We start from the raw sequence: 17,209 nt of genomic DNA on the forward strand, positions 1-17,209 counted from the left end.
CCCGGCCAATTTATTTTTAGCACTTTTTTTTTTAGTTCTTATTTGTTACATTTCCTTGCTTCTAATTAGTACTGGTATAATGTGTATTTATGGCCACTTATCACTAGGGGGCAGTGTGAGATAACAGAGGACCTCTACTTTTAGTTTCTGTATTTCCTGCTAGTGGAGAGAGAGATTGATGCATTACAAGAATTTACAGCACGAGTTCTGCCGAGTCAGGTCAAAAGCCGTGCCCTTATCTTAAACGGGATAATACTATTGAAGCTGCTAATGGCTTAATGGGCATCTTCAGAGTTGGATTCAAAGGAGTGTTCCTCTGATTTGCTCCATTCACTTGCTCTGGAAGGCAGATACATCGTATAGCACTCATAGAGCAATTGGAGGTCCGCAATTCCTAGATGATAATAAAACCTCTTAGGCCGATGTGTCCGGTGTTCTATGGCTGGAGGCATCCCTGAGCCAAGACGACTGTTCTATTACTTTTCATTTTGCCACATGGGGAATAACCAAGCTGAAAAATGCGCAGATCCAACCACATCTGCAGAGTCAGAACGTTTCCCTCTGTACGCCATTTACCAGGCCGGGGCTAATGAGTCAGTGAAATGCAAATAACGGTATCTGCCTGAGAGCGTCAGTGAGCGTCTGTCTGTATCCTCCCCAGCTCATTGTTATGTGCTATGAATTTCCCTCCTGTCTGTACGCAAAGCGTCGGCGGTAAACGGATGAATATGCAGCCGGCAGCACGCGAGTCTGAGCTTTATTTACATAATGAAGTTCAAGTGTACCCGAGGTGACATGTGACATGATGAGATAAACATGTGTATGTACAGTACTAAACATATTAATAACCAGGGAGTTTTACTTGTTTTATTTTGCTGCCTGAAATAGTTAATTTTTAAGGCTGGAAATGACAGCTTCTGTCTTGTTAGGAGCTTGTCAGGAATATAGTAACCATCACTGATAAGCAAATTACAGCCATAAACGTTTTTTCCTGGCAGAATACATTTTTTACATATTTCTGAGAGCAGAAGGGTCAATATAGTTCATGTATTTTCATTTAGGGACACTTCATAGACTGCAACTGAGCAGAGACAACAAAGCATTCAATCTACTTTCTAAATGTTTAAATTTAAAATAAAATCCTGGGATGTCTTAAAAAGTCATTTTTAGGAGTAGGAGGATAAATATAATTGTTTATCTCATCAGTTTATTTTCACCCCGGGTTCACTTTCAGGTCCGATAACTCACCTGCTGTCACTATTACTGTACCACAAGTTATTGGAGCTGGCAGTGGTAAACCTACATGCAGTGCGCAATCATCTGGCAGCTGTGTGCGCGGAACATCTGTAATACCGACCCCGGTTCCAGGTGTGTCTCCACTCCGCAAATAGCTCCATCCTCAGGATGGCCATTAGCGATTTTTCTCAAGCTTTTATTATTATTTTTTTTACAATTTTCACAGTGCTTTTGCACTTTCTATACTTGCTACAAAATTGCAATCTCTCCAAAAATGCTACATACGGCGCTTTTCAGATTCTGATAACAGCGATCTGGTCTGGTGGGAAATAATACGATTTAAAGGGAACTTAAACTGAGAAGGATATGGATTTTTCCTTTTAAAATAATACCAGTTGCCTGACTCTCCTGCTGATCCTGTGTCTCTAATACTTTTAGCCACAGCCCCTGAACAAGCATGCAGATCAGGTGCTCTGACTGAAGTCAGACTGGATTAGCTGCATGCTTGTTTTAGATGTGTGATTCAGACACTACTGCAGCCAAAGAGATCAGCAGGAAAGCCCGGCAACTGGTATTGTTTAACAGGAAAAATCCATATCCCTCGCAGTTAAGGTTCCCTTTAAAGGACCACTGTCGTGGCCACCTTTTGGGTTTGATAAATACTATTAGGACACAGAGGCACACTCCGTATACAATGACCTGCCTCTGTGTCCTTCCAGCGTTCCTCCAGCCCCAGCTGGAGACACAGGCAGGGAGCTGCGCTATACAGGAGGCGGGGGAGCGGTGGGTGGATAACAGGCAGAGGTAAATAACAGGCTAGCGACAATCTGTTGCTAGCTGGTGCTTTTTTAAATGGGGAACAGAGCTGTGGGGTGGGAGAGGGGTGGGGGGTCTGGATGAATGCTGGAAGGACATGGAGGCTAGTCATTGTATACAGAATGGGCCTCTGTGTCCTAATATGATTTATCAAACCCACCTGGGGTTCTCTTTAAGGGCTCTTTTCCATGGATGGCTGAACTTTGTCAACTTTGCCTCTGCCAAGAAGTTCAGCGCCTCATCTGCTGCCCACGACACGACTGCGCAATTATAATGCAGCCCAAAGGCAACGTTTGCAACACCACGTGTGTCCTTGCTTGACAGGCAGTGAATTCACCAATTGTCAAAAACTCATGGAAAAGAGCCCTTAGAGATGTCATTACTGGACAGGACTAAGAGGAAGGTGTAGTGCTAAGAGGAAGGTGTAGTGGTGGGAAGTATAATGTGCAGCTGCAAAGTCCTTCCTATCCTCATAAAATGAATTGTTTTAATCCTTATTATACATATTCATAAGACGAGTCAACTCACTGTTTGATTTTCTTCCTGCCGTTTTTTTCCAGGTCTTCAGCAAACTGATCAGGAGATACAAATACCTGGAGAAAGCCTTCGAAGACGAAATCAAAAAGGTACAAAAACCCCTCAGAGTTCGATAACGGCAAGGAAATGCGTCCCGCGGTCTAAGCACTAACATAGGACGTAATACTGGGATTCATTACAAAATGACACATGTATGATAGATGGAACTGTAAGAAATGGTGCGCAGATTGCAATGCAGGGATAAAAAAAGCAGATGAGTCACTGAGTCCATATGGGGGTGGAGAAGAGCACAAGGGGAAGAGGGTTCTGCCACATAGGCCAACACTCTAAAGGGTTTTGTCGAGGGTAACATAAAGGGGGGGGTGAGGATGTATGTCCAAGCACGGGGTTTGGAGTTTTATAGATGGCAGCTAAGCCATGCCTGTTTGAATGAGTTAAAGGTGGGGTGAGCCTGATGGGTGGAGGGAGTTCCATAGAGTAAGGGATGCTCTGGAGAAGTCCTGGAGCCTGGCGAGTGAGCAGGTGATGCGAGGGGAGGACATCCGTAGAGTGTAGGAGGAGGGGAGAGCGCGGGTTGGGGAGTATCTCTGGACGAGATCCGAGATGTTTTCTTGAATGAGTTGAACGTAGGGGTGAGCATGAGGGGGGGGGGGGGGGAGTTCCATAAAGTAGGGGCTGCTCTGGAGAAGTCCTCGAGCCTCTCAAGTGATGCAAGAGGCAGACCTCCGTAGAGCTCTAAAGGAGCAGATACAGCAGGTTGGGGGATATCTCTGGACGAGATCCGAGATGTAAGAAGGGGAGGCATGGTGGGTGGAATTGTAAGGCAGACAGAGCAGAACCGTTCACGCTCGTCTTTCAGCGCGGCGTTCATTGTAACGCCCCTACCATAATCCCCGGGCGGTTTTCTACTGTTATATTTCTAGGTTATGTTACATAAGCATTTTACATTTAATCACAATATTGTTTTAAATTACCATTTTATTTCTTTCTTGTACTGTTTCCTGTCTCTAGCTCCTCCTCTTCCTCAAGGCGTTCTCTGAAGCAGAACAAACAAAACTTGCCGTGCTGACTGGCATATTACTGGCCGGGGGGACCCTGCCGTCCACCATTCTCACCAGTCTCTTCACCGAGAATATTGTCAAAGAAGGTACCAGAGGCCTGGTTATCAACTAACCTTTATCTTTAATGGGACTGTGTTTGGTTTTCTTAGTATAATTATATATACTGTGTCAAGCACTAAATAATCTAGTGTAAACTGACCATAACATCACAAAAAGAAAGGCAAGGAGTGGACAGATCCGCGAAACTCTAGAGGTTTATGAAGCAGATTTTCAGAGCGATTCTAGGCATGTTTAGGGCCCTTTTCCACTAGAGTGTTTGCGATTGCTGAATCGCAAATCGCTAGAGATTTTAAAATCGATACTTTGCTAAATAGCATAGGAATCGAGGTAGGTAATTTCCACCATCGCGATTCGTTTTTTACTAAATCGCGCCGCAGAGCGATTTTTGCTGCGATTTTGCTATGCAGTGCATAGCATAGCAAAATCGCGATCGCAAACGTCGGGAAATCGCTGGGAAATGTTGGACTTTGCTGAATCGCAATCGCTAGCGTTTAGCGCGAACACTAGCGATTGCTAGTGGAAAAGGGCCCTTAAAGAGATTTTCTAAACATGCCTAGCGTTTTTTGGAGCGTAATGTAATGGTGATCTCTTGTCCATCCCTTACAGGTATCTCCGCCTCCTTTGCCGTAAAGCTCTTCAAAGCATGGATGTCGGAGAAAGACGCCAACTCTGTGACATCATCATTACGGAAAGCCAATCTGGACAAGCGGTTACTGGTCAGTAGAGAATACAATCCATGTATTTAGCTTCAGGAAGGGCCTCTACATTATTAATCCATCTCCAATACAGAAAGGTCAATGTGCTCCCTCTGCTGGTAAAATTAGGTATTTGCTGGAGACCATAAAATTCAAGTTTTTTTTTTTTTTTTTTTTTTTTTGTAAAGAAAGCTTTGTATATATAAGGCCTGGTACACACCATGCTATTTCCCATCAGATCGAAGGGTTGAATCGATAACTTCCGACATGCCGATCAGCTTCTGATCGATAACGGGATTGATTTTGTCACTCATTTCCTGAACAGTTTGATTGCCAGCACCAATCTATGAAAGTCTATCTCATATCCAGGGCTGGCTTGTACTTTTTACCGCCCAACGCCCACTATCACCAGCTGCCCCCAGACCAACCGCATCCTAACTCAACCCCCCTCCAACAATGCAGGGATTAGATTATAAACTCCTCTGAGGACAGTTAGTGACATGACGGCAGGGATTACATTATAAACTCCTCTGAGGACAGTTAGGGACATGATGGCAGGGATTAGATTGTAAGATTCTACGAGGACAGTTAGTGACATGATGGCAGGGATTACATTATAAACCCCTCTGAGGACAGTTAGTGACATGACAGCAGGCCAGGGATTACATTATAAGCTCCTCTGAGGACAGTTAGTGACATGATGGCAGGGATTACATTATAAGCTCCTCTGAGGACAGTTAGTGACGTGATGGCAGGGATTATATTATAAACTCCTCTGAGGACAGTTAGTGACATGACGGCAGGGATTACATTATAAACTCCTCTGAGGACAGTTAGGGACATGATGGCAGGGATTAGATTGTAAGATTCTACGAGGACAGTTAGTGACATGATGGCAGGGATTACATTATAAACCCCTCTGAGGACAGTTAGTGACATGACAGCAGGCCAGGGATTACATTATAAGCTCCTCTGAGGACAGTTAGTGACATGATGGCAGGGATTACATTATAAGCTCCTCTGAGGACAGTTAGTGACGTGATGGCAGGGATTATATTATAAACTCCTCTGAGGACAGTTAGTGACGTGATGGCAGGGATTATATTATAAACTCCTCTGAGGACAGTTAATGACATGATGACAGGGATTAGATTGTAAGATCCTCTGAGGACAGTTAGTGACATGATGACAGGTATTAGATTGTAAGCTCCTTAGCGAGTGGCACATTTGGTGAGTGACAGGCAGAGATCACTGTAGGCCCCGTTCACTGCCCCTGAGTGCCAGATACGGCTGTTGGTAGCCGCCCACCGCTATGTGCAAACTCTGTGTAGTAGGACAATAATGTTCAGCAGGGTAATTGCTACTGGCACCATGCTGCAGTGCCCACAGCCCTCCCCTTGCTTTCCTGGTGCCCTTGGCCATGGCCTCTGTGGCCTTGCCTGAAATCATGCCATGCTGATACCCATTGCAGTGTAAGGAGCCTAGCATTGAAAAGTGACAAGTCTCTGGAGGCGCCCATAAAGTATAAAATAATGAACTGCTTTCCGACCACCTAACGCTGATAGGCATCTGGAAGCTGGCAGCCCCAGGACCGCATAACGCTGAAAGGCGTCAAGTCCTGGGGCGGAGTTTTGCAGCTCGCAGCTATTAGACTGTTAGATGGCCGTCTGTTTACATTGTACAGTGCTGCGATCTACGGCAGCGCTGTACTGGGGACAGCCGTGTCACGTGGCTGATCCCTAGAGAGGCTCCAAATGCATGATCTCTTCTCATAGGCTGATGCCTTTGAGAGAGGATCGCCCTGATTGGCTGGTGGGGGAGGGAGGGGAATTGTGTAAAAAAAAAAAAAAAAAAAAAAGACAAATTTATTTAAAAAAATATAGACAAATAAAATAAATAAACAGTTCAGCAGCGATCAGAGCCCACCAACAGAAAGCTCTGTTGGTGGGCAGAAACGGGGGGGGGGGGGATTCATTTGTGTGCTCAGTTGCTGCTGCGAGCTATTAAAGCTGCAGGGCACTAAATAGAATAAAATAGCCTGGTCACTAGGGGGGTGTAAACCTGTGGTACTCATGTGGTTAAAAAAGCCTACAAAAGAAGATAGGTGAAGATGGGTACATTTATAGGTGCTTGCAGGTACTTGTCGCTTGTGAAATTGTATATTTTACTGTTTTAAAGGGACCTGAGCAGTACTTTAAATCAAAACTTTCACTTACCTGGGGCTTCCTCCCAGTGGTGCTCAAATACCCCTTTTTAAAATTCGAGTTTGGTCGAATTCGAATAGTAAATTATTCGAGGTCAGTCGAATATTCGAGTCGAATAAATTTTACTATTCGATTCGACCTCGGACTTCGAGCTCACTATTCGAGTCGGTATTCGAGCTCATTATTCGAGCTGACTATTCGAATTGGCCTTAAATAACTTCCCAACACTTGTTTTGAGGGTGAATGATGCAAGAAACATATTTTTTTCCAAGTAACAACAGCAAGTGATTATGTGGGGATGTTCCTTTAAAAAAAAAAAAAGTGAAAAGAGAAGTTGTGTCCAGAATTTTGTTCAGTACTGTATATACTTCTTCTTCTTCTTCTTTATCTTCTATATCTTCTTCTTCTTCTTCTTCTTCTTCTATATCTTCTTCTTCTTCTTCTATATTGTCTTCTTCTTCTTCTTCTTCTTCTTCTTCTTCTTCATCTTCATCTTCATCTTCATCTTCATCTTCATCTTCATCTTCATCTTCATCTTCATCTTCATCTTCATCTTCATCATCTTCTTCATCTTCATCTTCTTCTCCTATATCGTCTTCTTCTTCTTCTTCTTCTTCTCCTATATCGTCTTCTTCTTCTTCTTCTTCTTCTCCTATATCGTCTTCTTCTTCTTCTTCTTCTTCTCCTATATCGTCTTCTTCTTCTTCACTTATTTCTCTTTTCATTTTTTTTTTTAAAGAAATGCAGCTATTTTTGAGCGTAACAACAAATAGCTGGTGGCGCACGCATGTTGGAAGCGCATTGTATGTGCTCCCTGGTAGTGGAAACACACAGACAGCAGGAGGTAAATTCAGCAGCAGGAGGAGGAGGATGAGTGTGTGGCAGCATGCAGTCAATGAGGCAGGCAGCGTGACATAATAGCCCTGGTACCTAGCGGTGATACCAGGGCTGTAAATAAACACAACAGGAGGTCCCAGACAGCGGTCGTGCAGCCCACATTGTGTCCAATACACAACTGGGACAACACAGTTTTCAACCCGGGCACCTCAGAAAAATTAAACCTTTTTTTGTAATGGTTTTGTAGTTTTGGTTTTACAACCAATTACACAGATATATAGCTATTTTTTGACGTAATAGCTGGTGGCAGAGTGGCAGCAGAAGGTAAATCTGTGTACCCTGGCGGTGGGAAACACAGACAGACAGCAGCAGCAGGAGTAATGGAGGAGTAGTGTGAGTGTGGCAGCAGGTAGACAGCGTGACATAATAGCCCTGGTACCTAGCGGTGATACCAGGCCGTAAATAAACACAACAGGAGGTCCCAGACAGCGGTCGTGCAGCCCACATTGTGTCCAATACACAACTGGGACAACACAGTTTTCAACCCGGGCACCTCAGAAAAATTAAACCTTTTTTTTTTTAATGGTTTTTTGGTTTTGTTTGTAAAAGAAATTACACAGATATATAGCTATTGTTTGACGTAATAGCTGGTGGCAGAGTGGCAGCAGAAGGTAAATCTGTGTACCCTGGCGGTGGGAAACACAGACCGACAGCAGCAGCAGCAGGAGGAGGAATGGAGGAGTAAATACGTGAGCAGCTATTGTTTGACGTAATAGCTGGTGGCAGTGTGGCAGCAGAAGGTAATTCTGTGTACCCTGGCAGTGGGAAACACAGACAGACAGCAGCAGCAGGAGTAATGGAGGAGTAGTGTGAGTGTGGCAGCAGGTAGGCAGCGTGACATAATAGCCCTGGTACCTAGCGGTGATACCAGGCCGTAAATAAACACAACAGGAGGTCCCAGACAGCGGTCGTGCAGCCCACATTGTGTCCAATACACAACTGGGACAACACAGTTTTCAACCCGGGCACCTCAGAAAAATTAAACCTTTTTTTGTAGTGGTTTTGTAGTTTTGGTTTTACAACCAATTACACAGATCTATAGCTATTTTTTGACGTAATAGCTGGTGGCAGAGTGGCAGCAGAAGGTAAATCTGTGTACCCTGGCGGTGGGAAACACAGACAGACAGCAGCAGCAGCACACAGCAGCCCACTGTAGGTGTAAAATGTGTGGCTGCAGGCGACGTAATAGTCAAAGTGAACCAGGCTGGCTTAGTGAGCAGGAGCCAGGAGGTGGTAAAGGGTGGTAAGGCACATTAACGATGGTTCTTAGCCAGTTCATGTCCCCCTCTCGCCGACAACAGGGGCCAGGAACTCGCCTTCCACCCACGCCTGGTTCATCTTGAGAAACGTCAGTCTGTCCACAGACTTGTGAGACAGACGTGAGCGTTTCTCGGTGACCACGCCACCAGCTGCACTGAAGCAGCGCTCGGACAGCACGCTGGAAGGGGGGCAGGACAGCACTTCCAGGGCGTACTGCGCCAGCTCGCTCCAGATCTCCAGGCGCTTGACCCAATACTCCATGGGATCAACAGGGGCATCGCTGTCAAGCCCGCTGTAGGACCCCATGTAGTCAGCCACCATGCGGGTCAGGCGCTGGCTGTGACCGGAGGAGGATGCTGCTGCATGCACCTCCTCTCTAGTCACTGCTGCCGGAGCCTCTACAGTCCTGTAGAGCTCGTGGCTGAGAGACAGCAGGTCTGTGGGGCGCTTGCTGCTGCTGGATGCAGGCACCTGCTGCTGCCTCTGTGCTGGCTGCTGGACAGTGGGGGTGGAAGGCTGGGGGAAGGCTTCCTCCAAGCGCTCAACAAGGGCCTGCTGCAAGCTCCTTATTTGTTGCGCTGGGTCTCCTCCTGCAGGCGGCAGGAACTGGCTCAACTTCCCCTTGAGGCGTGGGTCCAACATCATGCTGATCCAGATGTCCTCCCTCTGCTTCATCTGGATCACCCTGGGGTCCTTGCGCAGGCACGTCAGCATGTGCGCTGCCATTGGGAAGAGGCGGGCCACGTCTGCTGGCACATCGACGGCAGTGCTGCTGTCCTCATCCTCCTCCTCTGCCTCGTCAGCCTCATCCTCTCTCCACCCCCGCACCAACTCAGCTGCACTGTGCTGCTCCCCCTCATCAGCAGCAAGGTCAGGGACCTCCACCAAGTCCTCCTCCTCCTCCCCCTCAGAGGTGGACTGTGCAGCTGCTTGCCGCTCCTGCTGGTCCAAGGCTGCCGCTCCCTGTTCCAGCAAAGCATCGAGGGCCCTGTTCAGCAGACAAACCAGGGGCACCCACTCGCAGACCATAGCATGGTCCCTGCTCACCATGTTAGTGGCCTGCAGAAAGGGAGCCAGCACTAAGCACACCTGCTGCATGTGCCTCCAGTCATCATCGGGGACGATGGACGGGATGTTGCTGGTCTTGTCCCTTCTCTGAGCGGCGGAAACAGTGGCCAGGGCAAGGTACTGGTTGACAGCGTGCTTCTGTTCAACCAGACGCTCCAACATCGCCAGGGTGGAGTTCCAGCGAGTCGGAACGTCAAGGATCAGCCGATGGCGTGGCAGATCCAGCTCCTTTTGCACGTCTTCCAGGCTCGCACAGGCTGCAGCCGAGCGCCGGAAGTGACGCACAACGTTCCTTGCCGTTTCCAGCAGTTCGCCCATCCCCTGGTAGGTGCGCAAGAACTTTTGCACCACCAGGTTCAGCACGTGGGCAAGACAGGGGATGTGGGTCAGGTTTCCCCTGTCTATTGCGGCAACCAAATTGGCCCCATTGTCGGCCACCACCTTTCCGACTCTGAGGCCTCTGGGGGTCAGCCAAATCCTCTCCTGCTCCTGGAGTTTGGCCAACACATGGGTTGCCGTCAGCTTGGTCTTCCCAAGGCTGACCAAGTGCAGCAGCGCTTGGCAGTGGCGGGCCTTCACGCTGCTGCTGAGGCGGGGGGTTTGGCCAGGTGTGCCGGAGGATGGCAGAGGATCGGAGGAACCTGCTGCAGTTCCCCTGACCCTGCGGGGTGGCACCACCCACTGTGTTGCTGCTGTGCCCGCTGCTGCTCTCCCATCCTCACCCCCTTCCACCAAGCTGACCCAGTGGACAGTGAAGGACAGGTAGCGGCCTGTCCCGAAGCGGCTGCTCCAGGAGTCCATGGTGACGTGGACCCTTTCACCAACCGCGTGCTCCAGCCCTCTCTCCACATTGGCCATCACAAAGCGGTGCAGTGCAGGAATGGCCTTGCGGGAGAAAAAGTGTCTGCTGGGGAGCTGCCAGTCTGGGGCTGCGCAAGCAAGCAGCGCACGAATGTCGCTCCCCTCCTGCACGAGCGTGTACGGCAGGAGTTGGGAGCACATGGCCCGTGCCAGCAAGCCGTTCAGCTGCCGCACGCGACGGCTGCTGGGAGGCAGAGCCCTAACCAGGGGCGAGCCTGGGGTGCCTGGCACCTGGGTGCAAGATTTTCTCTGGCGCCTATGGGAGTGGTTAAATTTACCGCGCCCAACCACATAACCACACCAGTGTCCTGCCTAATCACACCCACACCTTCCACCTCTTTCCGCATGCATGTGATACCCCATTCCTACCCCTCTTCCATGGGCTTGCTCCTGGCTGGCTTTGGCTTCCTGCGAGCCTGCTAGTCTCTGGACTGACTCAGGCTGAGAGGCTCTGCGAATGCGACGCAGTCACACACTGCGTATTTATGGCTGCCTGCGGCCACCCTACTCTCACTGTCGTAGGCTCCTCCCCCCGCCAAGCCCAAGCGTGAGGTGGGCTGCCTGTATCTTTCCCGTTGCGCCGCGCAGCCTGCCAGTGTTGCCAACCTTTCACGTTATTTTTTTACTGACAAATACCTAAAAATTTACTGACAAAAGATTATTTTTACTGACAAAATTTCCCCACTAAATGCACATAAGAGACAGCTTTTCCCCATGTAAATGCACATAAGAGACCGCTTTTCACCAGCAAATGCACATAACAAGAGACCGCTTTTCACCAGCAAATGCACATAACAAGAGACCGCTTTTCACCAGCAAATGCACATAACAAGAGACCGCTTTTCACCAGCAAATGTACATAACAAGAGACCGCTTTTCACCAGCAAATGCACATAACAAGAGACCGCTTTTCACCAGCAAATGCACATAACAAGAGACCGCTTTTCACCAGCAAATGCACATAACAAGAGACCGCTTTTCACCAGCAAATGCACATAATAAGACAGCTTTTCACCAGCAAATGCACATAAGAAGACAGCTTTTCACCAGCAAATGCACATAAGAAGACAGCTTTTCACCAGCAAATGCACATAAGAGAGATTTTCACCAGTAAATGCACATAATGACAAACAGACAGTGTCCCCAGAATATATAGCCAGGGATATATGTCCCCAGGATAGGTAGCCAGGGGGTATATGCGCCCAGGATAGGTAGCCAGGGGGTATGTGCGCCCAGGATAGGTAGCCAGGTGGTATCTGTGCCCAGGATAGGTAGCCTGGGGGTATGTGCGCCCAGGATAGGTAGCCAGGGGGTATGTGCGCCCAGGATAGGTAGCCAGGGGGTATGTGCGCCCAGGATAGGTAGCCAGGGGGTATGTGCGCCCAGGATAGGTAGCCAGGGGGTATGTGCGCCCAGGATAGGTAGCCAGGGGGTATGTGCGCCCAGGATAGGTAGCCAGGGAGTATGTGCGCCCAGGATAGGTAGCCAGGTGGTATCTGTGCCCAGGATAGGTAGCCTGGGGGTATGTGCGCCCAGGATAGGTAGCCAGGGGGTATGTGCGCCCAGGATAGGTAGCCAGGGGGTATGTGAGCCCAGGATAGGTAGCCAGGGGGTATCTGTGCCCAGGATAGGTAGCCAGGTGGTATCTGTGCCCAGGATAGGTAGCCAGGGGGTATGTGCGCCCAGGATAGGTAGCCAGGGGGTATCTGTGCCCAGGATAGGTAGCCAGGTGGTATCTGTGCCCAGGATAGGTAGCCAGGGGGTATGTGCGCCCAGGATAGGTAGCCAGGTGGTATCTGTGCCCAGGATAGGTAGCCTGGGGGTATCTGTGCCCAGGATAGGTAGCCTGGGGGTATGTGCGCCCAGGATAGGTAGCCAGGGGGTATGTGCGCCCAGGATAGGTAGCCAGGGGGTATGTGCGCCCAGGATAGGTAGCCAGGGGGTATCTGTGCCCAAGATAGGTAGCCAGGTGGTATCTGTGCCCAGGATAGGTAGCCTGGGGGTATGTGCGCCCAGGATCGGTAGCCAGGTGGTATGTGCGCCCAGGATAGGTAGCCAGGTGGTATGTGCGCCCAGGATAGGTAGCCAGGTGGTATGTGCGCCCAGGATAGGTAGCCAGGGGGTATGTGCACCCAGGATAGGTAGCCAGGTGGTATCTGTGCCCAGGATAGGTAGCCAGGTGGTATCTGTGCCCAGGATAGGTAGCCTGGGGGTATGTGCGCCCAGGATAGGTAGCCAGGTGGTATCTGTGCCCAGGATAGGTAGCCAGGTGGTATCTGTGCCCAGGATAGGTAGCCTGGGGGTATGTGCGCCAAGGATAGGTAGCCAGGTGGTATCTGTGCCCAGGATAGGTAGCCAGGTGGTATCTGTGCCCAGGATAGGTAGCCAGGGGGTATGTGCGCCCAGGATAGGTAGCCAGGTGGTATCTGTGCCCAGGATAGGTAGCCAGGTGGTATCTGTGCCCAGGATAGGTAGCCAGGGGGTATGTGCGCCCAGGATAGGTAGCCAGGTGGTATCTGTGCCCAGGATAGGTAGCCAGGTGGTATCTGTGCCCAGGATAGGTAGCCAGGTGGTATTTGTGCCCAGGATAGGTAGCCAGGTGGTATCTGTGCCCAGGATAGGTAGCCAGGGGGTATGTGTGCCCAGGATAGGTAGTGAGTGACAGGAGCGCGCCCCGCCGCCGCCGCCGCTCCCTCCTCCGCTCCCCCCTCACCTTTCAGCAGTCCTTAGTCAGACCTCAATCAGCGGGCGACCCGACCAGGAAAAGGGCGCCGGACGCACCCGCTCTATATGCGGAAGTGATGTCACTTCCGCATATCAGTGCGGCGTGCTAGGTCCTAGCGCCCGCCCGCCTGATCGAGGTCTGACGCGGCGGCTAGAGGGAGGGAGCTTGAAGCGGCGGCGGCGGCCACAGGGGGAGAGCGGGGCCGGGCGGCGCCTCTCAGAGGCAGGCGCCTGGGTGCCTTGCACCCGCAGCACCCGCCCAGGCTCGGCCCTGGCCCTAACCACCCCCTGGAAGGACTCGCTCAAAAGGCTCTGGCGTGGCCTTTTGCTGGCACGGGAATCAGCAGACACAGCGGAGGAGGCCACTGAGGACTGGCTGCCAGAACAGGCCTCAGTGTCGGCGGCAGGAGTGGCAGAGGGGGGAGGAGCAGTGCGTTTCCGCACTCCTGCTGGTGCTGCTGGAGGAGCAGGAGGGCGGGTGGCTGCTGTTGCTGCTGCTGCTGCTGCTGCTGCTGCTGAAGGCTGTGCAGTGATGGGTGTGGTGCCACTGCCAGCACCAGATGCCTTCAGCCTCTGGAACTCCTCATGCTGGTGGAAATGTTTCGCAGCAAGGTGGTTGATGAGCGAGCTGGTGCTGAACTTTAAGGGGTCTGCACCTCTGCTCAACTTCCGCTGACAGTGGTTGCAAGTGGCGTACTTGCTGTACACAGTGGGCATGGTGAAATATCGCCAGATTGGTGACAGAAACATCCCCCTACGGCATGGAAGCGCTGCTGCCTGTCTCCCTGTGGTGGTTGGGGGGGGGGCTTGGGTGCGGCTGGTGGTGGTACTGGCAGATGCTGCTGCTGCTGCTGCTGAGCCTGAGACACCAGCTGGCTGTGGGACCTGCCTACTGCTGCCAATGCTTGCAATGATGCGCCTCCTTGCAAGGCCCACAAGCGCATCATCCTCCTCCTCCTCCTCAGAGCTGCTGAGGACGACATCCCCTGGAGGTGGTGGCACCCAGTCTCTGTCTGTCACCGGGTCATCATCATCCTCCCCCTCCTGAAACATGTCCTGCTGGGATGATGACCCCCCAAACTCCTCTCCTGATGCATGGATGGGCTGCTTGACTGTCGCCACAGTCTTGCTGTCCAATCCCTCATCCCCCAAAGTGCCCATCAGCATCTCCTCCTCAAGATCGCCAACAACAGCAGACAATTTACTCATGATGCCTGGGGTCAAAAGACTGCTGAATGACAGGTCGGCGAGTGACGGTGAACTGGCCTCCTCCCCAGACCCTGCTGGGCGGCTGCTGCGAACAGGGGTGGTGGTGGTGGTGGTGAGGGTGGAGGCCTCGGATGCAGAGCTGATGGCGGGCTGCTCATCCTCCGTCATGAGTTGCACCACAGTGTCTGCATGCTTTTCCTCAATGGGACGTTTCCGACCCGGCTGGAGGAAAATCGGAGCAGGTGCTACACGCTGCTGCTGCTGTGTCTCTGCAGCGTGAGTTGCAGATGCTCCTGCTGGGCGGCACCCAAGGCGTCCACGGCCAGTGGCTATGGGAGGAATGTTAGCCACTGACGCTGCTGCTGCTGCTGCGGAACTGTGCATGGTGGCGCGGCCGCGGCCTGCCACAATGCTGCTCCCTCTCCTCCTGATTCCCTTGCTGCCCTTCCCCTTGCCCAAACCGCGCTGGCTGCCACTTCCAGACATCTTTGATGTTTTGGGCGTATAGACAAAAGTTTTTTAAAAGGGCGGGTGAAAAGTGGGGTACTTTAATGGAGTGGGTTGGTGGGTGAGGTGACTGAGTGAGTGTCCCTAGTACAGTAAGTAAGTAGTAACAGTCAGGAAGTACAACTAACTAATTACAATAAGCAATCAGTTATCAGAAGGAAATAGAGTGTGTGTAGTGTGTGTACACAGACAGTGAGTGCACACACGCAGGAGCTAGTAGCCTATGAACAGTGACTGAGTGTCCTAGACTCCTAGTACAGTAAGAGTAACAAGTAGTAACAGTAAGTAACTAACTAATTACAATAATCAATTAGTAATCAGAAGGAAATAGAGTGTGTGTAGTGTGTACTCAGACAGTGAGTGCACACACGCAGGAGCTAGTAGCCGATGAACAGTGACTGAGTGTCCTAGACTCCTAGTACAGTAAGAGTAACAAGTAGTAACAGTAAGTAACTAACTAATTACAATAATCAATCAGTAATCAGAAGGAAATAGTGTGTGTAGTGTGTACTCAGACAGTGAGTGCACACACGCAGGAGCTAGTAGCCGATGAACAGTGACTGAGTGTCCTAGACTCCTAGTACAGTAAGAGTAACAAGTAGTAACAGTAAGTAACTAACTAATTACAATAATCAATCAGTAATCAGAAGGAAATAGAGTGTGTGTAGTGTGTACACAGACAGTGAGTGCACACACGCAGGAGCTAGTAGCCGATGAACAGTGACTGAGTGTCCTAGACTCCTAGTACAGTAAGAGTAACAAGTAGTAACAGTAAGTAACTAATTATAATAATCAATCAGTAATCAGAAGGAAATAGAGTGTGTGTAGTGTGTACTCAGACAGTGAGTGCACACACGCAGGAGCTAGTAGCCGATGAACAGTGACTGAGTGTCCTAGACTCCTAGTACAGTAAGAGTAACAAGTAGTAACAGTAAGTAACTAACTAATTACAATAATCAATCACTAATCAGAAGGAAATAGAGTGTGTGTGTACAAGACTGTGAGTGCACACACGCAGGAGCTAGTAGCCTTAGCCTTAGCCTATGAACAGTGACAGTGAGTGTCCTAGCCTAACTACAATACTAAATACAGAATCAATCAGTAGTAAAGGACAGCAGCAGAAATACTGGTATAGATGAGAGAAATATACTAACAGAGGACAGGAGAGAACAGCTGCCCACACAGGCAGGCCCTGAGGCCTAAAGCTGTGTAAGCCTGCAGCAGCTGTGTCTCTGTCTATGTAACACAAAAGCTACTAACTAAAATACAATGTCTATCTAACTAACAACAATATAGGTGTATATAGGAGGTGTATGTGAGCAAAAACGCTAGGTAAATGACCACAATAGAGCTCTTGCTAAGCCAAAGCACAAAGGAGCAACTCTCTCTCTGTACAAGTCTCAGGCAAGCACGGAGAAACCTAACATGGCGGCCGCTATTTATAGGGTAGGGGCTGGCCAGGGTCCCCCTCTGTGATTGGCTGCCGTCAGAGGGCCTGGGAGCCCTCTGATTGGCTCTAAGGACATCAATCTGGGCTATGACGCTATTCGAGCTTGGTACCGAGCTCGAATAGCGCCGTTTTGCTCGAATAGCTCGAATAGTGAATGGGCTATTCGAGTGTACTCGAATACCTCATTCGAATAGCTCTAGCTATTCGGAGCTCGAATACCGAGCTCGAATAGCTGAGAAAGAGCTCGAATATTCGAGCTACTCGAATATTCGAGCTCTGCTGAGCACCACTGCTTCCTCCAGCCCATCGTAGGCCGCGAGGTCCCCTGGCATCCTCCTGAAGGTGGCCACTAACGGTCCAATTTCTAGCGAAAAATCGTTCGAGCGATCAGAAATTCTGATCGGACGAAAAATCGTTCACTACACCATCAACTAACCAATCATTGCTTCCTATCTATCACGACCAACAAGAAAATCCAAATTTTGGTTCGACGAAAATTCAATCGGACGATTGTTTTTATAATCGTTCATTATCGATTGTGCCCATCAACTGCGATTATTTACAACCAATCCGATCAAAATTTCTGATCGCTCAAACGTTTTTTCGCTAGAAATACGACCATTA

General features: G+C 49.8%; 1 protein-coding gene across 2 annotated transcripts in view; it reads left to right on the forward strand.

Moving 5' to 3' along the window:
* Positions 1 to 17,209, forward strand: part of BZW2 (basic leucine zipper and W2 domains 2) — a 145,143-nt gene that overhangs the window by 99,348 nt on the left and 28,586 nt on the right. For both annotated transcript variants that reach the window (XM_068235110.1, XM_068235111.1), the window contains 3 exons: positions 2,613 to 2,678; positions 3,601 to 3,736; positions 4,317 to 4,426. In XM_068235110.1, the coding sequence (XP_068091211.1) occupies positions 2,613 to 2,678; positions 3,601 to 3,736; positions 4,317 to 4,426 (312 nt within the window). The remainder of the gene's footprint in view (positions 1 to 2,612; positions 2,679 to 3,600; positions 3,737 to 4,316; positions 4,427 to 17,209) is intronic.

This window comes from Hyperolius riggenbachi, chromosome 5, assembly GCF_040937935.1.
Source record: "Hyperolius riggenbachi isolate aHypRig1 chromosome 5, aHypRig1.pri, whole genome shotgun sequence".
NCBI lineage: Eukaryota > Metazoa > Chordata > Amphibia > Anura > Hyperoliidae > Hyperolius > Hyperolius riggenbachi.